The sequence below is a fragment of the Archocentrus centrarchus genome, chromosome 7, assembly GCF_007364275.1.
Source record: "Archocentrus centrarchus isolate MPI-CPG fArcCen1 chromosome 7, fArcCen1, whole genome shotgun sequence".
Lineage (NCBI taxonomy): Eukaryota > Metazoa > Chordata > Actinopteri > Cichliformes > Cichlidae > Archocentrus > Archocentrus centrarchus.
The window spans coordinates 21,205,935-21,227,195 of NC_044352.1; the positions used below are offsets into that span (position 1 = coordinate 21,205,935).

The window sequence follows — 21,261 nt, forward strand, 5'->3', positions numbered from 1 at the left end:
ATTATACTTTGGGGCTGTTTTTCTGCTAAAGGTACAGGACAACTTCACTGCACTGAGAGGCCAATGGATAGGGCCATGTGCTGTAAAATCTTGGATGAGAACCTCCTTCTCTCAGCCAGAAAACTGAAGATGGGTCTTGGATGGGTCTTCCAGTATGAGAATGACCCAAAACATACCACCAAGTCAAAAGGGGAGTGGCTAAAGAAGAAGCATATTAAAGTCATGGAGAAAAGGCCACCAAATATCAACATTAAACAGTATAGTTAAAGTAAAATTGAATGAAGGTAGTGTTTAGGGATGTCACAATTCCCCCAAATCACAGCTTTGGTTCATACCTTGGCTTGAAGTGTATGAATAACAAAAGCCTGGAAAAACATATTTTTACCACAGACTGATCACTTGATCATGAACAAAAATAAACTCCATTATTCTCATATTTTCCAGTTGAGAGGTTTATGTATGATTTTTTAAACATTGCAGATTTCACCACACTAAAATTCCTTATCTATATATAAATAGTTTTGCATGAATATCATGCCGTGTCATTGGGAGGTGAAACTCTGTTGGCTCAGTGTCAGGTTTTTTTTTTTTTTTTTTTTAAACACACCAATTGTGATGTTCCCTTTCAGTCCAGTATGTGAACACTTGACATGAGACATCCATCCACCCATCCTTCCATCCATCCATCCATCCACAATATGGACTTTTCATGCTACCCTTTTTCATCTGTGTAATAACTATAAGAACCACAGAACTCTGGCTGTTTGTCTTTCTTTTAATTTTATTTTTGGGCTTTTTTCTTTTATTTAATAGTAGCTGTGAACAGGAACAGGAAGAGAGGGCAGGGGATGACACACAGCAAAGGGCCACAGGTCAGACTCAAGCCTGGGCTGCTGCATTTAGCCATAGGGCCATGTGGGCACCTGCTCACCCACTGAGCTAAACTGGTGCCCTGAATCTCTCTCTCTGTCTCTCTGTCTCTCTCTCTCTCTCTCTGTCTCTCTCTGTCTCACCAGCAAGTCATCTGCTGTCTGCTGAAGAATTCAAGCAAAAACAGCTGTTGTGTGTTCATGGTCATAGTTAGCGGTGCTGCTGACTGCAAATAGTGATATCCTGAGCCTCAGCCTCTGTTTGCTTTTATTGTGTAACTACTGAATCAGGGGTATGACAGTGAGCTAGTGGTGTAGTGTGTTGCAGTGTGTGCAGAGCACCTGGGTTCCCTTTGACTTTTCTGATATTTTCACCCTGTTTTGCTTTCCTCTCATGTTTTGCTGTCAAATGAAGGAAAAAATAAAAAGTCTGGCATTAGAATAACAGTCAATAGTGGGTGTTAAAACTTTGTACAGTGACAGAGAGACATGCCATCACTGTGACTAAAACATAGAAATGAGGTAGAAAGTCAGAGCTGTGAGATTTAATGCAGTAGTTTTAAATGCATTGCTTTGGCTCCCCTTTTTTTCCACCGTGTTTCCTGCTGTTGCTGTCCATTGCATAATAAGTACACATCCATTTTTTCCTAATGTTATTGACTGTGGTTATTGAGGTGTCTTGGATTTTTCACATAAGAATTAAAAGTATGGCCCTGAAGGAAATGATTGTGTCCACAGCCTCAACTGCAGAGTGAATGAGTATGAATGATTATGATAAAACATGGAGAAGATCTGAGAGCTTAATTAAGGGCGAACATCCTGTCACATATGGAAATGTTTCTCAGTGGATCAGCGGCTGCCCTGGTTTTAGGTTTCTACTGCTTTGCTGCTGATGGCTGGGTGTCCCAGATCTGTCCTGTTGGTCTCTCTCCAGCTCCCACAAATGGACTCACATACTGTACCCTCACACATTCACTCACTGTCAGTATAACAGTGTTTTCACCTTTTTCTACTTGTTCGACTCTGATCTAATTTGTCCTTGAGAAACTGCAGAAAAATGGAGGAAGAGGGGAAATTGAAAAACAATAAGGTTAGAAGTACTGATACAATAGATCAAAATATGTTGTGCTGGATTTCATCTCAGATTTGAGCTCTTGGGTTTTTCTTCATTTATATTTATGATGGGGCAGCTTAATGGCATTTTGTATTCACCAGACCCAGATAAGCAATTATCCAAGTTCACAGTAACCTAAATATGAGAGCTGATATTGGGATATGCACACATACACTAGCCACCTGCCTTTTTTCTAAATTGACATTTAGAAAACAGGAGCCTCAGACCCAGACATCACTGACCTGTTTATAATTGTGTGTATTATTAAAGATCTAGTAGTTAATTAGCTCATAAATACAGATGTGGACACAATTGTTGGTACCCTTCTATTAAAGAAAATAAACCTACAATAATCACTGAAATAACTGGAAAATTTTTATTGAAAATTAACTCATGAAAATCAGACATTGCTTTTTAAATGTGGTTGAACAAAATTATTTTAAAAACAAACAAATGAAACTGGTCTGGACAAAAAAAATGATTGTACCCATCGACCACAGGGACATATTAAACTAAGCGGTGTCCTGTAATTAGCCTCACAGGTGTCTTCTAACTTGTAATCAGTCAGTCTACCTATTTAAAGGGTGAAAAGTAGTCACTGTACTCTCTGGTATCATGGTGTGTACCACACTGAACATGGACCACAGGAAGCTAAGGAGAGAGCTGTCTCAGGAGATGAGAAAGACAAGCATGTTAAAGATAAAGGCTACAAGACCATCACCAAGCAGCTCGATGTTCCTGTGACTACAGCTGCACAAAATATTTTGAAGTTTAAAGTCTATGTGTCTGTGGCCAACTTCTATGGAGGTGGCTGCTTTGCTACAACTGCCACAGGGTGTCTTGAGTCTGTGCAGGGTACAATGATATCTCAAGACTATCAAGGCATTCTGGAGAGAAATGTTCTGCCCAGTGTCAGAAAGCTGTGTCATCCACAGTCATGTTCCTCCAACAGGATAGCCCTGATCTCAAATCCTATTGCACATCTATGCAAGGAGCTGAAACATGCAGTCTGGAGAAGGCACCCTTCAAACCTGAGACAGCTGGAGCCATTTACTCATGAGAATGAGTAATACCTGTCAACAGGTGCAAAAGTCTCATTGAGAGTTATAGAAATCACTTGCAGCAATTACCTCAAAAGGTTATGCAGCAAAATATTAATTTAGGGTACCATCATTTTTGTCCAGGCCAGTTTCATTAGTTTGGTTTTTAGATTTATTTTGTTGAATCACAATTCAAAAGCAATGTCTGATTTTGATTAGTTAGTTTTTAGTAAATTTTTATTCATTATTAATTTTTTCAGTTTCAAGTTTCAGTGACCATTGTGGGTTTTCTTTCTTTAACAGAAGGGTACCAACAATCTTGTCCATGTCTGTATGTTTTTTATCTTAAAGTAAGATTAAGAAATGGCCTGCAAAGAATTGTACCATTTTTATTAGATTTTTCCTTCACATACCAGGTATTTATTGTTCTTGGAACAGACAAAAACTTAATTGTTGTGAGAAGACAAAGTAAATATGGGTAGTTGTTTGATCCTCTGCTCCTCTGGTCTGCATGTCAAAATGTCCTTGAGCAAGAAGCTGAATCCTAATTGCCTCTGATGCATCTATCAGTGTGTGTGTGTGTGTGTGTGTGTGTGTGTGTGTATGTGTTAGATAAAATACTTAAATACAGTAGAATAGGCAGTAAAGAGGCTTTAGGAGTGTATGTATAAAGGGGGGAATATGGGAACATCGAGGAACGTGCTCGGTCTACAAGCACTGGTCCACAACGGAGTAGTCTGGTGTGCTCCAGCAGCACCTTTGGTACATGGATCATCAACTCAACCAGGTGAGCTACAGCAGCAGCCAATACATAATGATTTGCGTTCTTCTTCCCATTATTCGGGTCAACACATAGAGTTCAGATTTATATGGTATAGTTTGTAATTCACACACACTCAGTCCCCAGCAATTTCTAACAGAAGATTTTCCCTTATGTCAAAACTCATCGATTATCAGCTGCCTCTAACTGATGTGATTTGCCATGCTGTTTGTAGAGAGAGACACTTGTGTAACCCTTGTGTGTACACTGAATTATTTTGGTTGGCACATTCCTTGCTCTGTCATCAGATCTGATGATTTGTGACCTGCTAATTTGTGCTGCTCTTGGCAGAATGCCTGTCATCAATCAGAACTGGCTTCATCTTTGTTTATGAATTAGTGCAATCTTAGCAGATCACCTACAGACCTTTTAACTCCCAATGGTGCATTTCCACTTGTGGCCTCACTCTAATCTGCCCTGCTTAGAAAAGCTGGCATCTGAACTTAATTCAAGTGCTTGAACATGTTTGTTTCTATTACTGAATGATTTTAAATCTGTGCAGATCTTACTGAGGTATTATGTTTTTGATTGTTCTCTAATAATAGTTATTAGTAGAATAAAAATCAATGCTTCTACTATGCAGCCACGTTACACGAACCTAAATCTCTTTTTGAGGGCTGCTTTCACTATGTTTTTAAAAACTGGAATTGAATTGAAGTGTAATTTTGAAACATGAAACAGCTTTTTTTTCATCTTGTGGTAATTTTCCACATAAAACAGTTTCACAGAGAAGTTAAAGAGATTATCCCATTAATTAACATGACCCAGCGAATGAGGCAATATATAGAGTGGTGCTTCTTTTTTTGCTACACCCATTTAGAGATGTTAGAAGCCCATCATGCCTGTGAGAGAGGCTGAGGACAAAGACTGCTGCCTAAAAAAGATGTGGCAGCTTTTAAAAAAATATGAAATCTCTGCAGGAAAATCTCTCCAGCATCTGTGTACTTATTTTTTCTCTTGAGGTCTTTTACATCATCATAAAAGGTTTGCCTCTGTGCTTTCTGTTGTCTCCCAAATGATTTCTTTGAGAAATACTCTTAACAATGGAGGCCCTTGTGTATTCAAATTCGCCTGGAAGAAACCATTGAAAATATGACACTTATGGGGTCTCAGAAAGTTTCAGTATTTTGTTGTCCTCTCTTCTTTCTAAGTCAGAGCTTAAGTTAAGTCAAGGCTGTCTTATCCTTTCTGTTTCTGTTTGAAGGGAAGCTTTATCTTTGGTCTGCAAGTTGTTTTTGTACCAAATTTTTTGTGTTACAGAGGCAGAGAGCAGACGTGTGTAGATGTATTCTGGATGCCATTAGATTCAGCTGTCAAAATTAATTTGAGAATGATACATTGAAGTAAATATTCCACATGTAACACAACATTAATTCTTACTTACCATGTTAACGAATGCTGCTGCATATAAAGCACTGCTGCTTTTTAAATGTGTAGGACTACATGGATCCAATCTTGTTGCCTTTGAAATGGTTGCTTTGAAGATGGGGATCAAGTCTGCAACCACTTGTAGTCTGTTGCAATCTTCAGAGTGACTTTGGTGCCTCAAGACAGAGTTAAAATGATAATAAGAGTCGGCAGTTACATGCAATCAGCTTGTGATAACATAAGCAAAATGTCATAGGTACTTTGCAACCTTGTTTTTATATAGGAATATACACTGCTCAAAAAAAATTATTTGGATTACAGCATCAAGTCAATTAAACTTCTGAGATATTGATCTGGTCAATTAAATAGCAGAGGGGGTTGTTAATCAGTTTCAGCTGCTTTGGTGTTAATTAAATTAAAAACAGGTGCACTAGAGGGGCAACAATGAGATAACCCCCAAAACAGGAATGGTTTTACAAGTGGAGGCCACTGACATTTTTCCGTCCTCATCTTTTCTGACTGTTTCTTGTTTTTTTTCACTAGTTTTGCATTTGGCTAGGGTCAGTGCCACTACAGGTAGCATGAGTCAATACCTGGAGGTTGCACAGGTAGTCCAACTCCTCCAGGATGGCACATCAATACGTGCCATTGCCAGAAGGTTTGCTGTGTCTCCCAGCATTGTCTCTAGAGCCTGGAGGAGATTCCAGGAAAAGGTAGTTTCCCTAGGAGAGCTGGACAGAGCCGTAGAAGGTCCTTAACCCATCAGCAGGACTGACATCTGCTCCTTTGTGCAAGGAGGAACAGGCTGAGCACTGCCAGAGCCCTACAAAATGACCTCCAGCAGGTCACTAGTGTGAATGTCTCTGACCAAACAACCAGAAACAGAGTTCATGTCTTTGTCTTTTCTGTGCCCGACACTGTGGAGCCCGATTGGCATTTGCCATAGAATACCATAATTGGCAGGTCCACCGCTGGCATCCCGTGCTTTTCACAGATGAGTGCAGGCTCACCCTGAGCACACAGGCTTCCACAGTCTAGGCAACAGCATCCTGACTGCTATTAGGTATCGTGATGAAATCCTTGGACTCAGACCCTATGCTAGTGCAGTGGGTCTTCGGTTCCTCCTGGTGCACGGCAATTCCCGGCCTCATGTGGCGAGAGTATACAGGCAGTTCCTGGAGGATGAAGGAATTCGTACCATGGACTGGCCCCCGCACTCTCCTGACTGAAATCCAACTCTGGGACATCATATTTCTGTTCATCCGATGCCGCCAGGTTGCTGCTCAGACTTTCCAGGAGCTCAGTGATGCCCTGGTTCAGATCTGGGAGGACACCAGCCGTCATCTCATTATACAAGCACATGGGGGCCATACAAACTAGTGAGTACCATTTTGAGTTGCTGCAATGAAATTTTGGCCTGCTGTATCAGTTTTTCACTTTGATTTTCATGGTGTCTTGTAACCCTTCAACGCCAGGCGATTGCTGCTGAAATGTCTGTTACTTGCCCTCAATAGCAGCGAACAGCTAATTGAGATGTGGCATATCAGCGTGGAGTCAGCTGATCAAAGGAACGTTGATCAGCTGGCTTATTACCGTAACTCTGCAACCGTTCGTCCTATCGAAAAAATACAAACGGTTCCTGAAAGCCCAGAAATTGCACGTCACAGCGATATAGGGGTATTGCGGTATTTGTTGCCGGAATCCGCAAACGGCGGCACTTTTAAAGTATGTTGTGCCCGGCAGAGTCATTCAGAGTAAAAGGGTTAATTCAGCCCTCTGTAGGTTGATAATTTTCATTTCCATCAAATGATGTGGCATCCTTTCATTGCTAACACATTACCCAGTCCATATCAGATGGTTGGTTGCTGCAACTACTTGCAATCAGCTGCCAAATGCGAGAAAAAAAAAAAAAAAAAAAAAAAAAAGGAATCACTGAGTAACCATCAGTTTTTCCTGCATGTGCTATGCTGACCTCTAGGTTAAGGCAATGACTCAAAATTTTTATTGAGGTGGCCACTTTGCTCTGCCTTTACTACGTCACTTTTTGAAGCTGCCCATGGTCTTCACATGTACTATATGTGCCTGCTCCCCGTGTGCATTTCTATCAGTTGCGTGAATGTATGACACACACACACGAGTGCTCGCCGGCTGGCGCGTTCATGCTGTGCTTTGTTTGATGCTGCGGGAAGCTATTATTGCTCTGTCACAGCCCAACATAAGTTTCCAAGAACTGGTATTTTTTGATCTGTATGGGAGGAGTGTGAGGAAAATGCCTTTGCTATTCAAAAAGAAAATTAGAGACACAGAAGGAAAGATCAAGCTTGTTTTCAATAATTTGCTTTGGACAGACAAATCAAAGATTCAGCTGTTTTGTCAGAGTGACAGTAAACATGTTTGGCTCAGACCAAGGAGCAAAATCTCATAACAACTGTGGAGCATGGTGGTGAAAATGTTAAGAGTTTGGATTGATGCTTAGTGACTGGGCAGCTTGCAGTCATTGATTAAACTATGTGTTCAACATCATAGCAAAGAAAACTTCAAGTTACTGTGAGGCCATGTGTTTGAAAGCTGAAAATGAACTGGATCCTGAAGACACTAAGTAAAAATGGAGGGTTACTGAAAGACTTGATCAAGAAGTAAAATGGCCACATTTGAAATAAGGGATTCAAAACTGGGCATTTTTGCAAAAAGTCCCACAAACATCTTGCTATTGAAAGTATTTTACATGGATAATAGGGAAGAGCTATGAAAACCTCCTACAAGAAGTTACTTGTGCTAAAGAAAGAAATACTAGCTTTTGATGCCAGAGAATAGTATTACAGTACATCTATTAATATTGCTGCTGAATGAATGATTGAAAAGCGATTTTCCTTTGCTGTGCTCTGTTCAAATGCAAAGCACAATCAAAAACGGGAACTGATCTAAATTTGGCTGCTGTACCCTTTAAAATTGCCTCCTTGTGCAGTGATACACTGCTGCCATATTTGGAACACTAAAACTTTGGAAGTCCTGCCAGTGTATCAGGCAGCATCTGTAATGGATACTGGAGGTGATACTGGATCACCTCACTGTGTCAAAATGCCAACCTTTTCACTTTAGTCTCATTTTGGGAAAGAGGAAGAATATCTGGTGAGAAGTGGTGAACATTAGAGTAAAACATGGTGTTAACAGTCTGACCCTGGGGACAGATTTACAGTGCACAACCCCCGAATATCAGAGAAAGTGATGAGCATGCTCTTAATAATAATAATAAACATTATTTGTATAGGACTTTTTAAAACAGAGTTACATAGTTGCAGAAGGCTGCTGTTTGGTCTCTGTTCAGTAGTGTTACATCCTGCTCTTATCACTCTGATAATCATGAAGGTTGGGTCATCTATGGTTTGTTTTTGGAGATCCTTTCAGACTTTAATACTGTGCTGCTTCTTCTCAAAAGTGAAGCGCCCTGCATGCTGTGGTTGGAAGAGTGTCTGACCTGTTACAAATAAGAATTTGAAGATGTCAGCAATTTCCCTGAGAACAATCCATTGATCTTGATGCTTCGATCTTGTTTAATTTTTCACGTCTTCAAGGACAGTCCCCATGGAGGTTCCCTTAAATCATCTCCCCTGGATAATTGCTGTCCAATGTATTTTAAGGTTCTCCTTTGCAGATTTCCTGTTTTTAACACACAGACTTTGATGTCTGCTCTTTGCGGTTGATGCAAACTGCTTTGGTCCTGCTGTCAATCATGCAACACACAGAATCCTGGCTCATGACAGTTACTCCAGGCATCTGTTGTAAGCACACTGCTATGTTGTGCTTCTTTCAATCACAACCATAATAGTTGTGGAAAACCTTTATCTGCAGAGACTTTATCATAGAGGTTTGCATGTCCAAATACCAAAAACAAGTTTACGTTCCCAGTCAAATTTCCCCAATCACAAATAACCCAATTTATTAAATCATAAAAGATGCATAAGACAAATGTCTTTTAACAGAATGCTGACTTGAAGCAGATTGTATAACAGACTGATGAAGAAAATAAACAGGAATAAGCCTACTAGTTCTGACAGAACAGGAATGAAACGATGAGCATGCTGCTTATCTATGGTGGCACAGATTAACTGTATCCTTGGAAAATGACACATCAGTTCATAGAGTTTGACTGAAGAGACTTTGGGATAAGATTCTGCCTATTTGGAGCTAAACTGCAACTGCCAAGACTTGTCAATCATTTTTTTAGTTAAAAATGATTCTTTATTGATCATAAACTGCAGATAATTAAACAGGTAAGCTGTTGCTTCCTGCCTTGGTGTTTTAGGTCTGTTGCACCTCTGCTGGTGCCATTAGGTCTCCTGGTGTCTCCCCACCGCCCTCTACAGCTGGCTTTATTGGGGTGTGGGCCCCCAACTCTTGTCTTTTGTCCTTAACCATTGCAAGTAGCTTACTTTTTCAGCCTCCTCCCTCAGCTTCACAGACCTGCCCCTGCTACCCCTGCTCCATGGAGCAGCTGGACTGCTGATCTCCCCACAAATCCATGGCACCCAACCTCCACAGGACGGGGTAAACTCTGGCTTTCCAGACAGCCTGTTGGCATTCCGCTACCAGCCCAGTGTACTTGAGGTACTTCCATTCATGTGCTGCTGCCATGCCTTCTTCCCAGGGGATGGTAAGCTCGATGAAGAGGGGCCTCTTTTCCACTGCAGACCACATGACGATGTCTGGTCGGAGCGCAGGTGTTAAGCTCTCCATTGGGAAGACCAACTGCTTTCTGAGTTCTGTCAACATCACTCTTTTCCAGGAGTGAGGATGGGATTTCTTTCCTCGGTGGGAGGACAGAGTGTGCTTCCAGATCTAAAAAAAGTCTATCAGTGCAGGCTTCGTGGATGCTTGTACATGGTTTGCTGCCACCCTGCACTTCTCCAGGACCTCAGGTGAGATCTTGATCATGGCAGCACCTGAAGCGACCTTGGGTCAGTGCCATTTTGGACCCAAATAGAATGTGCTGGGGGTTTGCCTTGACAGTGGCCTCATCTCCGAACCCCTGGGTGAGATTTTGGGGGCATGAGAGGGTGTCATAGGTCATAGGTTGCCCAAAAGCAGGCAGCTTTGGGCAACCTAGTGGCAGTGACAGTACACAGTTTGCATGTTTCACTGCTAATGGAAGATCAAAGATATGATGGATACTGTCAGTTGTATTGTATGGACTTTTATTCAGTTTTATTTCATTACATAGAATCTAAAAATAAAAATGCTTAGTTGGAGAAACAAGAGGTTAGCTGTGTGAGCACTCAATCAGAAACAGTTCACATTCTCTACACATACAGCACAAAAATATTTTACTGTGAATGAACAGCATTGTAATGTAATGTTACTTATAAATACAACTATATAAAAGTGGAATAAGATTAAGCTGGAAATAGAAATTTAGCGTGTTATGCAAGTTTCTTAAAATCGACAACATATTTTCAACTCAGAGGTGATTTATTTCTGGTTTTATTTGTGTTTTATGCATCCTCATCCTCAAGAACAAAAGATGCAATTCACGGGTTCAGGCACAGAACAGTCTGTGTTTGTCCTGTGGATCGCTTAGTTTTGATTTGGCATCTGTAGTTGCTTAGTGAAAGAGATTAGTTTTCTTCAACTGATTCAAAAGATTCTACTTGAATGCGTGCCAACACTGTCATTCAGACAGATGATGAGAAAGGTGAGTAGGCGCCGGAGCAGCAGCCTGTATAGAACAGATCTGATTTGAAATTTGATATTTTAGATCGCTGCTATTGATTTGTCTGCTTTCATGTGTGTTTGCTTTGCTGCTGCTTTTCTAACAGGTGATAACTAACACGATGCATTTTGGATGATGTCTGAAGCAGAGGGGAGAAAAAGCAATTTCTTTTCAAGATCCACCATTGCACCCTGACTGGTTTCACAGTGAATTGGTTTTTCATTAATTTTCATTAACCTCCAATTGTGGCAGAGATATAGTCAAATAGAGGTAATTAAAGTCCAAAAGCCACATACTGCTCTGAGAGGCTAATGAAAGATTTATATTCTTTTCATCACATATTAAAATGTTTCTTTTTAAAATTAAATCTCCAGTGAGACTGGTCATATAAAGGCTGGTGGGGGAGCCTCTATTGTGTTGAGATCCTATTAAGGTTTAATAGTTTCATCCCAAAATATCCTGAGAAAGTGATAGTGTTATTTTATTTTTTTTATTGGATTTAGGTTAGGTTTGTGGTCAGACTGCAAAATTGCACTTTGACAGAAACATACAATTTCTTTTCATCTTCTTCTTTTACTGGCCTTTGATATTTGCTGACTTTTGAAAGAGAGGTATTTCTCAGCTGTGACAGTCAGTCTTCTGCAAATCAAAGTACTTTGTGTTAGGTATATACATGCCTGTAGGGCTGTGTTTTTTTTTTTTTTTTAACATGATAACATCAGATGTTGTGTCCTGGTCTGCTAGGCTTTGTGAGTTTACAGTCACCAGAGGAAGAACAGTTCGCTTTGAATTTTTTAAATTTACGTATGACAAAGATATTACATTTTGTCCAGGGAGTCAGCACAATTAGATATTGTAATGACAGTGTTAGTGTGGCTTGTTTTTTGATCTCCCACACTTTTGTTATACTTTATTTGATGGCCTAGGTAAAACTTATGATTGGGAGCATGTCCCCTTTCACTTTTTTTTCCCACCTCACATTCACCCACTTTTGTAAGTTAGCTTGTTATTCTTTAGAAAGTTTCTCTGTCCATTGTGCTCACAGTGTACTGTACAGCTATCATGTGATAATCCCACTATTTTACATTCTTGTCCCACACAATCACTACATGTACACTATATGGACAAAAGTACTGGACTACCTACACATTTCACCTACAGAAGCTGTTTGGCTATGGAAACTTACAGCATGAAGCTCCTGGTGCACAGTTTTTGTGCTGATAATGCCAGAGGAGGTTTGGAGCTCTGCATTGGCAACCTTTATGCACTCTGTGCCTCAGCGCTCGGTGATCACGCTCTAACTTTGTGGCTGAGTTGAGTGGTTCCTAAATGCTTCCACTTTGCATTAATACCACTTACAGTTGATTGTGGAAGATCTAGGAGGAAAAAATTTTACACTCAGACTTCCTGACATCCTATTACAGTACCACACTGGAATTCAGTGAAATCTTTAGAACGACCCATTCTTCACAAATGTTTGAAGGGTGGCTCAAGACTTTTGTACCATATTGTAGGTGTACTAATAATGTGGCAGTGGATTATTGAGCATTTTTACTGTGTCTATGTTGTGCCAGTCTGTTCCCTGTAGTTTGTGTTCTCCAGTTTCCAGAACATATTGATGAGACTGTAGATGAACTGTAGGTACATTCTTTGTTCCGTGTTTTGCATTACATACAATAACCCACCCCACCCAGATTGTGAAGTCTGCAGGCATTTCACATTACAGGCCCCTGCCATATGGTGTTTGTCTATTTGGAAAGGTAAAGTCAATATGACACTGATACATTTGTGCCTATTTTAAACTGTTGCAGTAATTCAAGGTGATCCACAAACTGTTTGGGGAGCTGTCATTTTAGCTTGGAACAAAACTGAAAGAAGAGGAGACACTGAGTGGTAGAGTGAAAGGACAAACTGGAGCCAAGAGGGAATTACTGGACTACCTTTGCTGAAAGATTTGTGTTGAATTAGATTGTATGAGGCCATTTAAAGGCTGATGTCAGATTTAAAATTGCCTGGTGAAATATAGGAAATGGTGATGGTCATTAATTTGTCTACTGAGTAATAGATTGCTCAAAGAGGAGTATAAAAACGAAAAATGACTGAAAAATTACCAGCTGTCAAAGACCTGGGGATTGCAAGGATAAAAATAACATCTCCAGATCAGCCACTGGTTGTATGCCAAAACTGGCAATATTGCAGCATCAGTCAACGTGAATACATACTGATTTCTTTTTCTCAACAACACAGGCATGCAGTACTAACCAAAGGTTTTAGATACTTTAGATATTTGCCTCCTCAGTCCTTACACAGTATAATTTTAGGAGACATTTAGACAGCACAGGATTGAACTATTTACAAATATTACACAAGGCAATGTTGCATGATGCAGACAGTGCATGTTTTTAACCTGACTGTCTTGTAGGTTGTTTAATCTAGGTCAGAGTTTGGCAATCATATTTAAGGATGTGATTGTGCAAAACAGTTTAACAGGCAATTTGAATGACAGTTCCCACGTATCAGTCTCTACTGTCCTGTAGTCTTAACACTAACTCACCATCAAGCTTTTCTAACCAAACATTCAAACTAACCACAGAAATCAGACTTTCAAATCGAGGCAGCATGCCATCGTAACAATTCCCCTTTGTCAGCTGAATGCTCTAGCTCAATGCTGATTAATGAGCTGAGGTCAGAGCCTCCCCAGGAGGAAGGTGCCATTATCTACAATACTGTGCTTGTGGGACTTTCTGAATGGAGGTGAAGCCAGGAAAAGGCAATCAGTGTTAATCACAATGAAAGAGCACGCACTTTGATCTAAGCTCCCCTTCCTTTCACTCCCTTACTCTCTCTCGGGAAATAAACAGATCCAGCAGAGACTAGTTAGGCCATGTTTAGTTTCTTTTCAAGGTTTTGGCTATCATTATATGCTCATGAATAAAAAATATTAGTTTTTGACATTTTTTTTTTTTTTTAGGCTGTAGGTTGCTTTTTCAGCCTGGAGGTAGCGAAGGAAACTGCGTTACTTTATTTTGATGCTTTTGTTCATACTCATATCTTTCCTGATGTTAACCATTAGGCCAGCTGCAGCGAGTCATTGGATGTTTCTGGAAACTACTGGGGAAATGGCTGTGCTCTTATCAGGTTTATGCCATTTGTGAGAGGTGTTTGTGGTCTTGCAGTTGTGTTGTTAAATCTTTAAGTAATGTAATAATTTAAAGATCAGAAAAGTCCTCTGGATGCAGTTTGGCCGTAATTAATTTTTATACAGTGCCAGTCAAATGTTTGGTAACAATTACCCATTCTGGTACTGTATGTATCTCTTTCTCTGTTTCATAAATTAAACTATAAAAGCGTGATTGCATAACCATCATCAACTGTGAAGAAGCAGCTGTGAAATTAGACAATTTTGTATTGTCAACACTGTTTGTGGTTTAGTTTTGTAGCACCTCTTCTCAGATGAGACCAGAGAGCATGCTGAAACCAGGGAGAGCTTCATTAAACTGCAGCACTGAGTTTCCCTGCCTCCCTTTTGTTAATAGCATCCTTTTCCCTATTCATCTGTTTCAGGACTCAGATTCACTTCACAGTGGCCATTGATTTCACAGCATCAAATGGTGAGTGTTTCAACAACCATCGCCCTGCTCTGCCTCCATTTGTCATCTCATGTATGACTACAGGATTTTCCATTATTCAAAGAGGGGCTGGAGTTTTCTCTCTGCCTGTTATTTCCCCTTTTTTATCAAGGTGTTCACATATCAGACACTATAAAATGCAGCTGTCGACTCACAATAACAAAACTATTCATATTGTTGAGAACTGAAAAATATGAAAGCCATTGTATGTCTACTCAGACATGAACAAATGTAGAAATGCACAGTCTCTGTAATTGATTGTATGATAGCATTAATATCTACATCTGTGCTCTCTGTATAAGCACACTTGTGCAACAGTCACACTAGAGAAAACTGTGGCTGGAGACTGCAGCATGACAAAAGTTATTATGAACGTTTGAACTTGTGATCTTGTTGACTGTGTAATGGTTGCTTCAAAGGCAGGGACCAGGTTTGCAACTACTTGTAGCCAATTGCCCTCTTCAAAGAGACTGGTGTGTCAAGATGGTGATAAAATGACAATAAGATGGAGTCAGGCTACAACTGAGTGGGGTCAAATTAGTAATTACATGCAATGTTTGTGATAATAAATTGATTAACTGTGATAAATCAGTGAAAAATCAGTTGCCATCTTTTGCAAATCTGTTGCTGTGTACAGACACAGAAATTCACGTTCACTACTTACAGTCAGAGTCCAGAACCTCATAGATTTGAAACAGAAATTGCTTCACAAATAGTGACATAATTGCTGCAGGATGGCAATTTAACTGCAAAATGACATAAGTGCTTGGCAACATTGCTGTTCGATAGGAATATAAACAGAATACAACCAGCTGGCAGTCAGCTCAGTTGAGTCCCCAGTTGCAAAGAGATGCATCACAGATGAGTTGTGGTGCAGACTGATTGGATCTTGTTAGCAAACTGTCCGTGTTTATTAATTAGATGGCAGTTATTCGCAAACCTTTGCCAATCTGCCTGAGAGTGACTGCAGTCAATCTGAATCAGACTGCAATTGTTTGAAGCCATGTTACCTTCTACAAGGTGATCTGTGCAATCACCTTATAATCGAAAGTTGTTGCCCAGAGGTCACCGTCTGGGTGACCAGTCAGTTGCTGCAACTACTAGCAATTAGTCTGCAACAGCAAAAAAATAAATGCAATCACTGGGCAACCACCAATTTTTGCTAGTCACAAAGGGGTTGCTGTCTTATTTTTATTCTAGTGTGACTGAGCTATGTGGGGCTTCTCTTAACTCTAAAACCAAAAAAAATAACGGAATTATGGACGTATCTAACACCTTAGCTGTGTGTTTCTAGAATCTCCTATATGACAATAGATATGAAATAAAGGAAAAGCCTGTTATGCTGTGGGGGTCAGCTAGAGTAGTTGAGTTCAGTCTGTTGCCTATTAGGGAAGAGACACTGAAAAATAACACAAAGATTTTGTGAGTGTCCATAGATGAGGGGTCTCTTCCAGGATGTCAGTGCAGTATGGAAAAACCAGGCTAAAGTCCAAAATTTGGGTGGGAGGGATTTTTGTGGTGTGTGTGTCTTTGTTGTTGTTTTGTGTTTACTTAAAAAAAAAAAAACCAATAAAAAGACTTTGATTAAAAAAAAAAAAAAAGTCCAAAATTTTCATCTTTTTACTTTTTAAATTTAAAAACATCTCGGCTAACATGCCAAAAAAAACAAACAAAAAAACATTTAATTTATCTATCTTTATTTTCTATATACTTTTTACTTGAAGATATCAAACTTTGTATGTTCTCTGAATTATTGTGATTTAGCTATGGCACAGGTAAATAAATACTCACTTGTAGCATGGCCATAAGGGATTCCATTTCCGATAAAAACTCCACTAGATTTACCAGAAACTGACAATCAATCACAATCCACACAATATTATTGCCACAGGCTAAGGAGAGAACAGTTCCCGGCATCACTAAGGGGGCAAATTTCAATGGCTGACTGAGCGGGTTGCACCCAGGTGTGCTGAATGGGGGTTTTCCCCTCATAGGCGAGAGGTTTCCTGGATGAAGATTTGAGGCAATACTGTGTGTTGTTTATTAACAGTTTTTGCATCAGAAAGTGCTCAATAAAGTACATTTTCCAGACATAGTTTTGAGAAGTATTTGGAGACAGTGATGGTAAGTGATGCTAAGATAACAATGATAACATTGCATTGCTCGACTGTTTGTGTGCATAGCCAGGATTCTCAGACTGGCTTTTCCTGTGGTGCCTCACATACACTATGTTGCCAAAAATATTTGATCATATAATCAGAATCATAATCAGAATATACTTTCACATGCATATGGAATTGAGTCCCATTCTTAATATGATGTCGGCCCATCCTTTGCAGCTATGACAGCTTTAACTCTTCTGGGAAGACTTTCCACCTTTCTTGACTTAAAGGCCTGGCTTGCAGTCTCTGCTCTAATTAATCCCAAAGGTGTTCTATCGGGTTGAGGTCAGGACTCTGTGCGGGCCATGAGTTCTTCCACATCAAACTTGCTCATCCATGTCTTTATGGACCTTGCTTTGTGCACTGGTGTGCAGTTATGTTGGAACAGGAAGGGGCCATCCCCAAACTGTTCCCACAAAGTTGGGAGCATGAAATTGTCCAAAATGTCTTGGTATGCAGAAGCATTAAGAGTCTTTTCACTGGAACTAAGGGGCCGAGCCCAACTCCTGAAAACAACCCCACATCATAATCCCCTCTCCACCAAACTTTACACTTCACTACACTTTACACATCCAGGGAATTACCAGATGGAAAAATGTAACTCATCACTCCAGAGAACATGTCTCCACTGCTCTGGAGTGTAGTGTTGGCACGCTTTACATCACTGCATCTGATGCTTTGCATTGGAGCTTGGATGCAGATGCTCAGCCACGGAAACCCAAGCTCTCTGCGCACTGTTCTTGAGCTAATCTGAAGGCCACGTGAAGTTTGGAGGTCTGTAGCGACTGACTGCAGAAAGTTGCCGACCTCTGTGCACTGTGCACCTCAGCATCCGTTGATCCCGCTCTGTGAGTTTACATGTCCTACCACTTCATGGCTGAGTTGCTGTAATTCCCAATCGATTCCACTTTGTTATAATACCACTAACAGCTGACTGTGGAATATTTAGTAGTGAGGAAATTTTAGGACTGGACTGTGTAGCTTATGGCCTTCATCAGATATCAGCTAAACTAAGTACCTATAGTAGATTTTAGACCAACATGTTTCACAGCACCATCTGCTCCACCATCACCAAAATTAAATAAATTCGGATTGAATGTCCTCCCGACAAGCATTGTTTTCATTCGCTGACAAAAGTGTCAATTAATTTCGTCATCTTTTTTATCCTTTTAGGTAGTTTTTATTTAGTTATCGTGTTGTTTTCGTCATCAAAAAAAGGGCCGTTGACGAAAACTAATATTTATTTAAAAAAACACACTCAGCTGTCAGTTTACCGATGAGAAAGAGAAGCGGAAATAGCTGCAGTTGATAAGATATGTTACAATCATCTTTAATAGTGAACAGTCATTGGTTATGCCATTGCTGTTCATTTAGGAGCATTTGGACCCGGACATGACGTCAGACTTAAAGACCGGATTAACACTGCTGGGCTGCTGTGCTTGTAGCCCCTCCTGATGAAAAAAGAGCCAGCTCCTGTCATTCATTTATCGCCGAAACGTTTGCGACCCACCATCACTGTCTGCGAGCGTTGCTGTGCTTAATTGGGTAAAAAAAAAAAATTCTGATCACCGCCCGGTTTGGCCTGGAAACGACCTGCCGTTCGGGAAGACTTCAAGAACTAATACCAAGGCATATTGAAGCTGCTCTGGCAACACATGGTAGCCAGTCACCGTACTAAGACACTTTATGTCTTTAATTAATGTCCTTTAATCCAAGTGTTTCCTTTAATTTGTTATCTATCTCTGCTTAACCTCCTGAGACCCGAGCTCCTGTTTGTGATGCATTTTCAATTTCTCCTAGATATTTGTGATTAGATGGACCTTAAATGTGTATATATACTAAGCTTCCTCTTTGAACAAGAAGTTGTATTTTGTTACAAGGTGGTTACATACTTTTGTGAGAAAAAAAGATGTCCTCAGATGTGGACACTGGGATTATTTTATAGCATAACACAACAAAAACAACATGACTTAACAAAGTATAAAATACTCTTGAGCACAATGAAGTATTAGGTGCAGCAAAGCCAAAATGTAATGTCCCCATATGTGGATGCAAGGTCTCAGGAGGATAATGGTTTATGACATGAAAGCTTCAAAATACAGTATAGAAGATGACCAGTCAAATTCAGATGCCAACTCATCTCAGCTAAAGTGTCTTTTTTTTTTAGTGTAATTAAATCCAGCTATTTAGATTTTCTAATGCACACTCATTAGCTCCAGCTGAGATGACTTGTAATAAAAATACCAGAAAATTGTATTTAAGGGTATCATTGATCTGTTTAGAGATATTATCCAACTATTCAATCAGCAAACATTAATTCTCTGTGATCCTTTTGAAGGGCTCTTATAATCTCTTCAAAAAATGATCTGAGCTGAAGTCTGCCATTATGATTTATCCCAGCATTGAAGGGAAGCCTTTAAATTCATATAAACTGTATTAAAAAAAATCCATCAAGTTTTAGTGTTATTATTTCTAATACGGCAGTGATTTCCTCAAACCCAAAATATTCAATTTAGTTTTAGTTTGCTCATGTTTTTCCTGCCTCAGCTGTCAGTTCTCTCTCTGTCTGATGGTCTGCATCACTGATTCTGACTTTTCTCTTCTTAAAAGGAAATCCATCACAGTCCACTTCACTACACTACATGAACCCATACCAGATGAATGCCTATGCCATGGCCCTGAAGGCAGTTGGGGAGATCATCCAGGACTATGACAGTGATAAGATGTTCCCAGCTCTGGGATTCGGTGCTAAGCTGCCCCCCGATTGGAGGGTTTCCCATGAGTTTCCACTGGTAAGTAAACTATGAGATTATTTTAGATGCTGTATTTCAGTTAATCTGAATCCGTGGGAAGATGATTTTGGTCCTCCCATTGGAGGTTATCTTTGGGAGTGCTCATTTATGTGTTTGTTTTCTGTCCATATATGGGTAAGCATGTTTAATGTGCAGTATAGATGTGCGCATTTCAAGATAAAAGCAGCTACATCTCTGACACGCAGAGTTCAGAGTGAATTCCATTTACCTTTTATAGTGCAAATTAGGTTCTGTAGGGCTGACGGCTTCTTAAATCAATTTAGCTTTACTCAGTAATGTGCTCTGGCTGCTGCATAGTACAGCCTAATGAGGAGTGTGTCTACAGGGTAATGTCTGCATCACTCCATGTTTCCATTAAAACTTGTGAATTAAGATTCATCTCAGCATATAATTGAGGTCTCAGTTTTTTCATGCCGTAGTCATGTAAGTGGGTTTAAAAGTAAAGTTTAGTCTTGAGTGAAATTTCTTATATTGCATCTTTTTGGTTAGAACTATGGTTTAATAGGCGAGGATGCTAACCTTTGAAGCAAAGCTTGACAAGCACATCTCTGGAGGCTAAAATTGTTCAAAATGTCATTCAGCCCTCAACTCCGCACACATATTTTAGACGCATCTGTGCTACTTGAGAACCCATACAGCTTCCGCATCACTACTGTTAAATATTTTTACATTTTTCAATGTTTACTCAGTTCAGAGATGAGAGACGACTCTGTAGTTGAAACCAGACGTTCCTCTGCATGGACTGTCTAACTTGAGGAGATTCAATCAAACAATTTGTTACAAATAGTACATAAACAAGGTTGCAAGATTAACTGTAAAAAACAAAACAAAACATGTAACTACCAGAAACCCACAATGCTTCAGTGTCACCATATTGTGCTGAGGTACTTTATAAGATGCCAATTGCTCACACAGTAAATATGACCACTTCTAAATAAGATCCACAAGTTTAATCTTTGAGATTAGGCCAGGAACTACATGAAGACAGATTTTTTTAAAAAGGTTTTAGAACTGGTGAAATGAGAGTGCCTCTTGATGGACCAGATGGATGGGCACATGGCTGGATCACTAATAGACATAAGACACCGCTTAAGTCTGGCGCCAGCACAGCAGTGAAGGTTTGGGTGTGAACTGTGCTCATTAAGGATGAGCAAGTTGGACCTTTTACACTGAAAATCAACTCCCAGACCTTCTGCCAGCTACTGGAAGATACCACACAACATTACAGGAAGAAGGCTACAGCATTCAAGAAGGCCATGAATTTTATGTAGGACAATGCTCAGAGCATCTAAGTCAGTTAAAGAACTCAAAAAATTACTATGAAAAATGAATGACCTAGCCTCTTCTTCCTCGCATGGCTTAAATCCTGTTGGCAATTTGTGAGCCTTTCTCAGTGGCAAGATTTATAATGAGGGAACACAGTGCAGGGGAGGCCGTGTTTTCTGCCTCATTCAAAGTTGAGCGAGAAAAGATGGAATAACTGGACCCAAAATGTGAATGCCATTACTAAATGTTTTGGTTTGTGGTTAGGTAAAATTGTGTATTGACTAAAAGCACTGTATGATTTCAGCAATGAATGCAACCCAGAGGAATACATTTTGCTTCATAACTGTGCACGCAGTGAATATGGTTTAGTGGTATAAGTTTATGCATATGATTGGCACAGAAATGTGAAAATGTAGATCTGTACACATTTATGGATATTTGATTTGTTACTGTGTTAAGTAAATATTGTGAAA

General features: G+C 39.9%; 1 protein-coding gene across 1 annotated transcript in view; it reads left to right on the top strand.

The window, feature by feature from the left end:
* The window catches only part of cpne5a (copine Va), an 82,392-nt gene that overhangs the window by 51,992 nt on the left and 9,139 nt on the right, over window positions 1–21,261 (top strand). Inside the window, exons 15-16 of the mRNA XM_030733419.1 lie at window positions 14,483–14,529; window positions 19,320–19,501. Of these exons, the coding sequence (XP_030589279.1) occupies window positions 14,483–14,529; window positions 19,320–19,501 (229 nt within the window). The remainder of the gene's footprint in view (window positions 1–14,482; window positions 14,530–19,319; window positions 19,502–21,261) is intronic.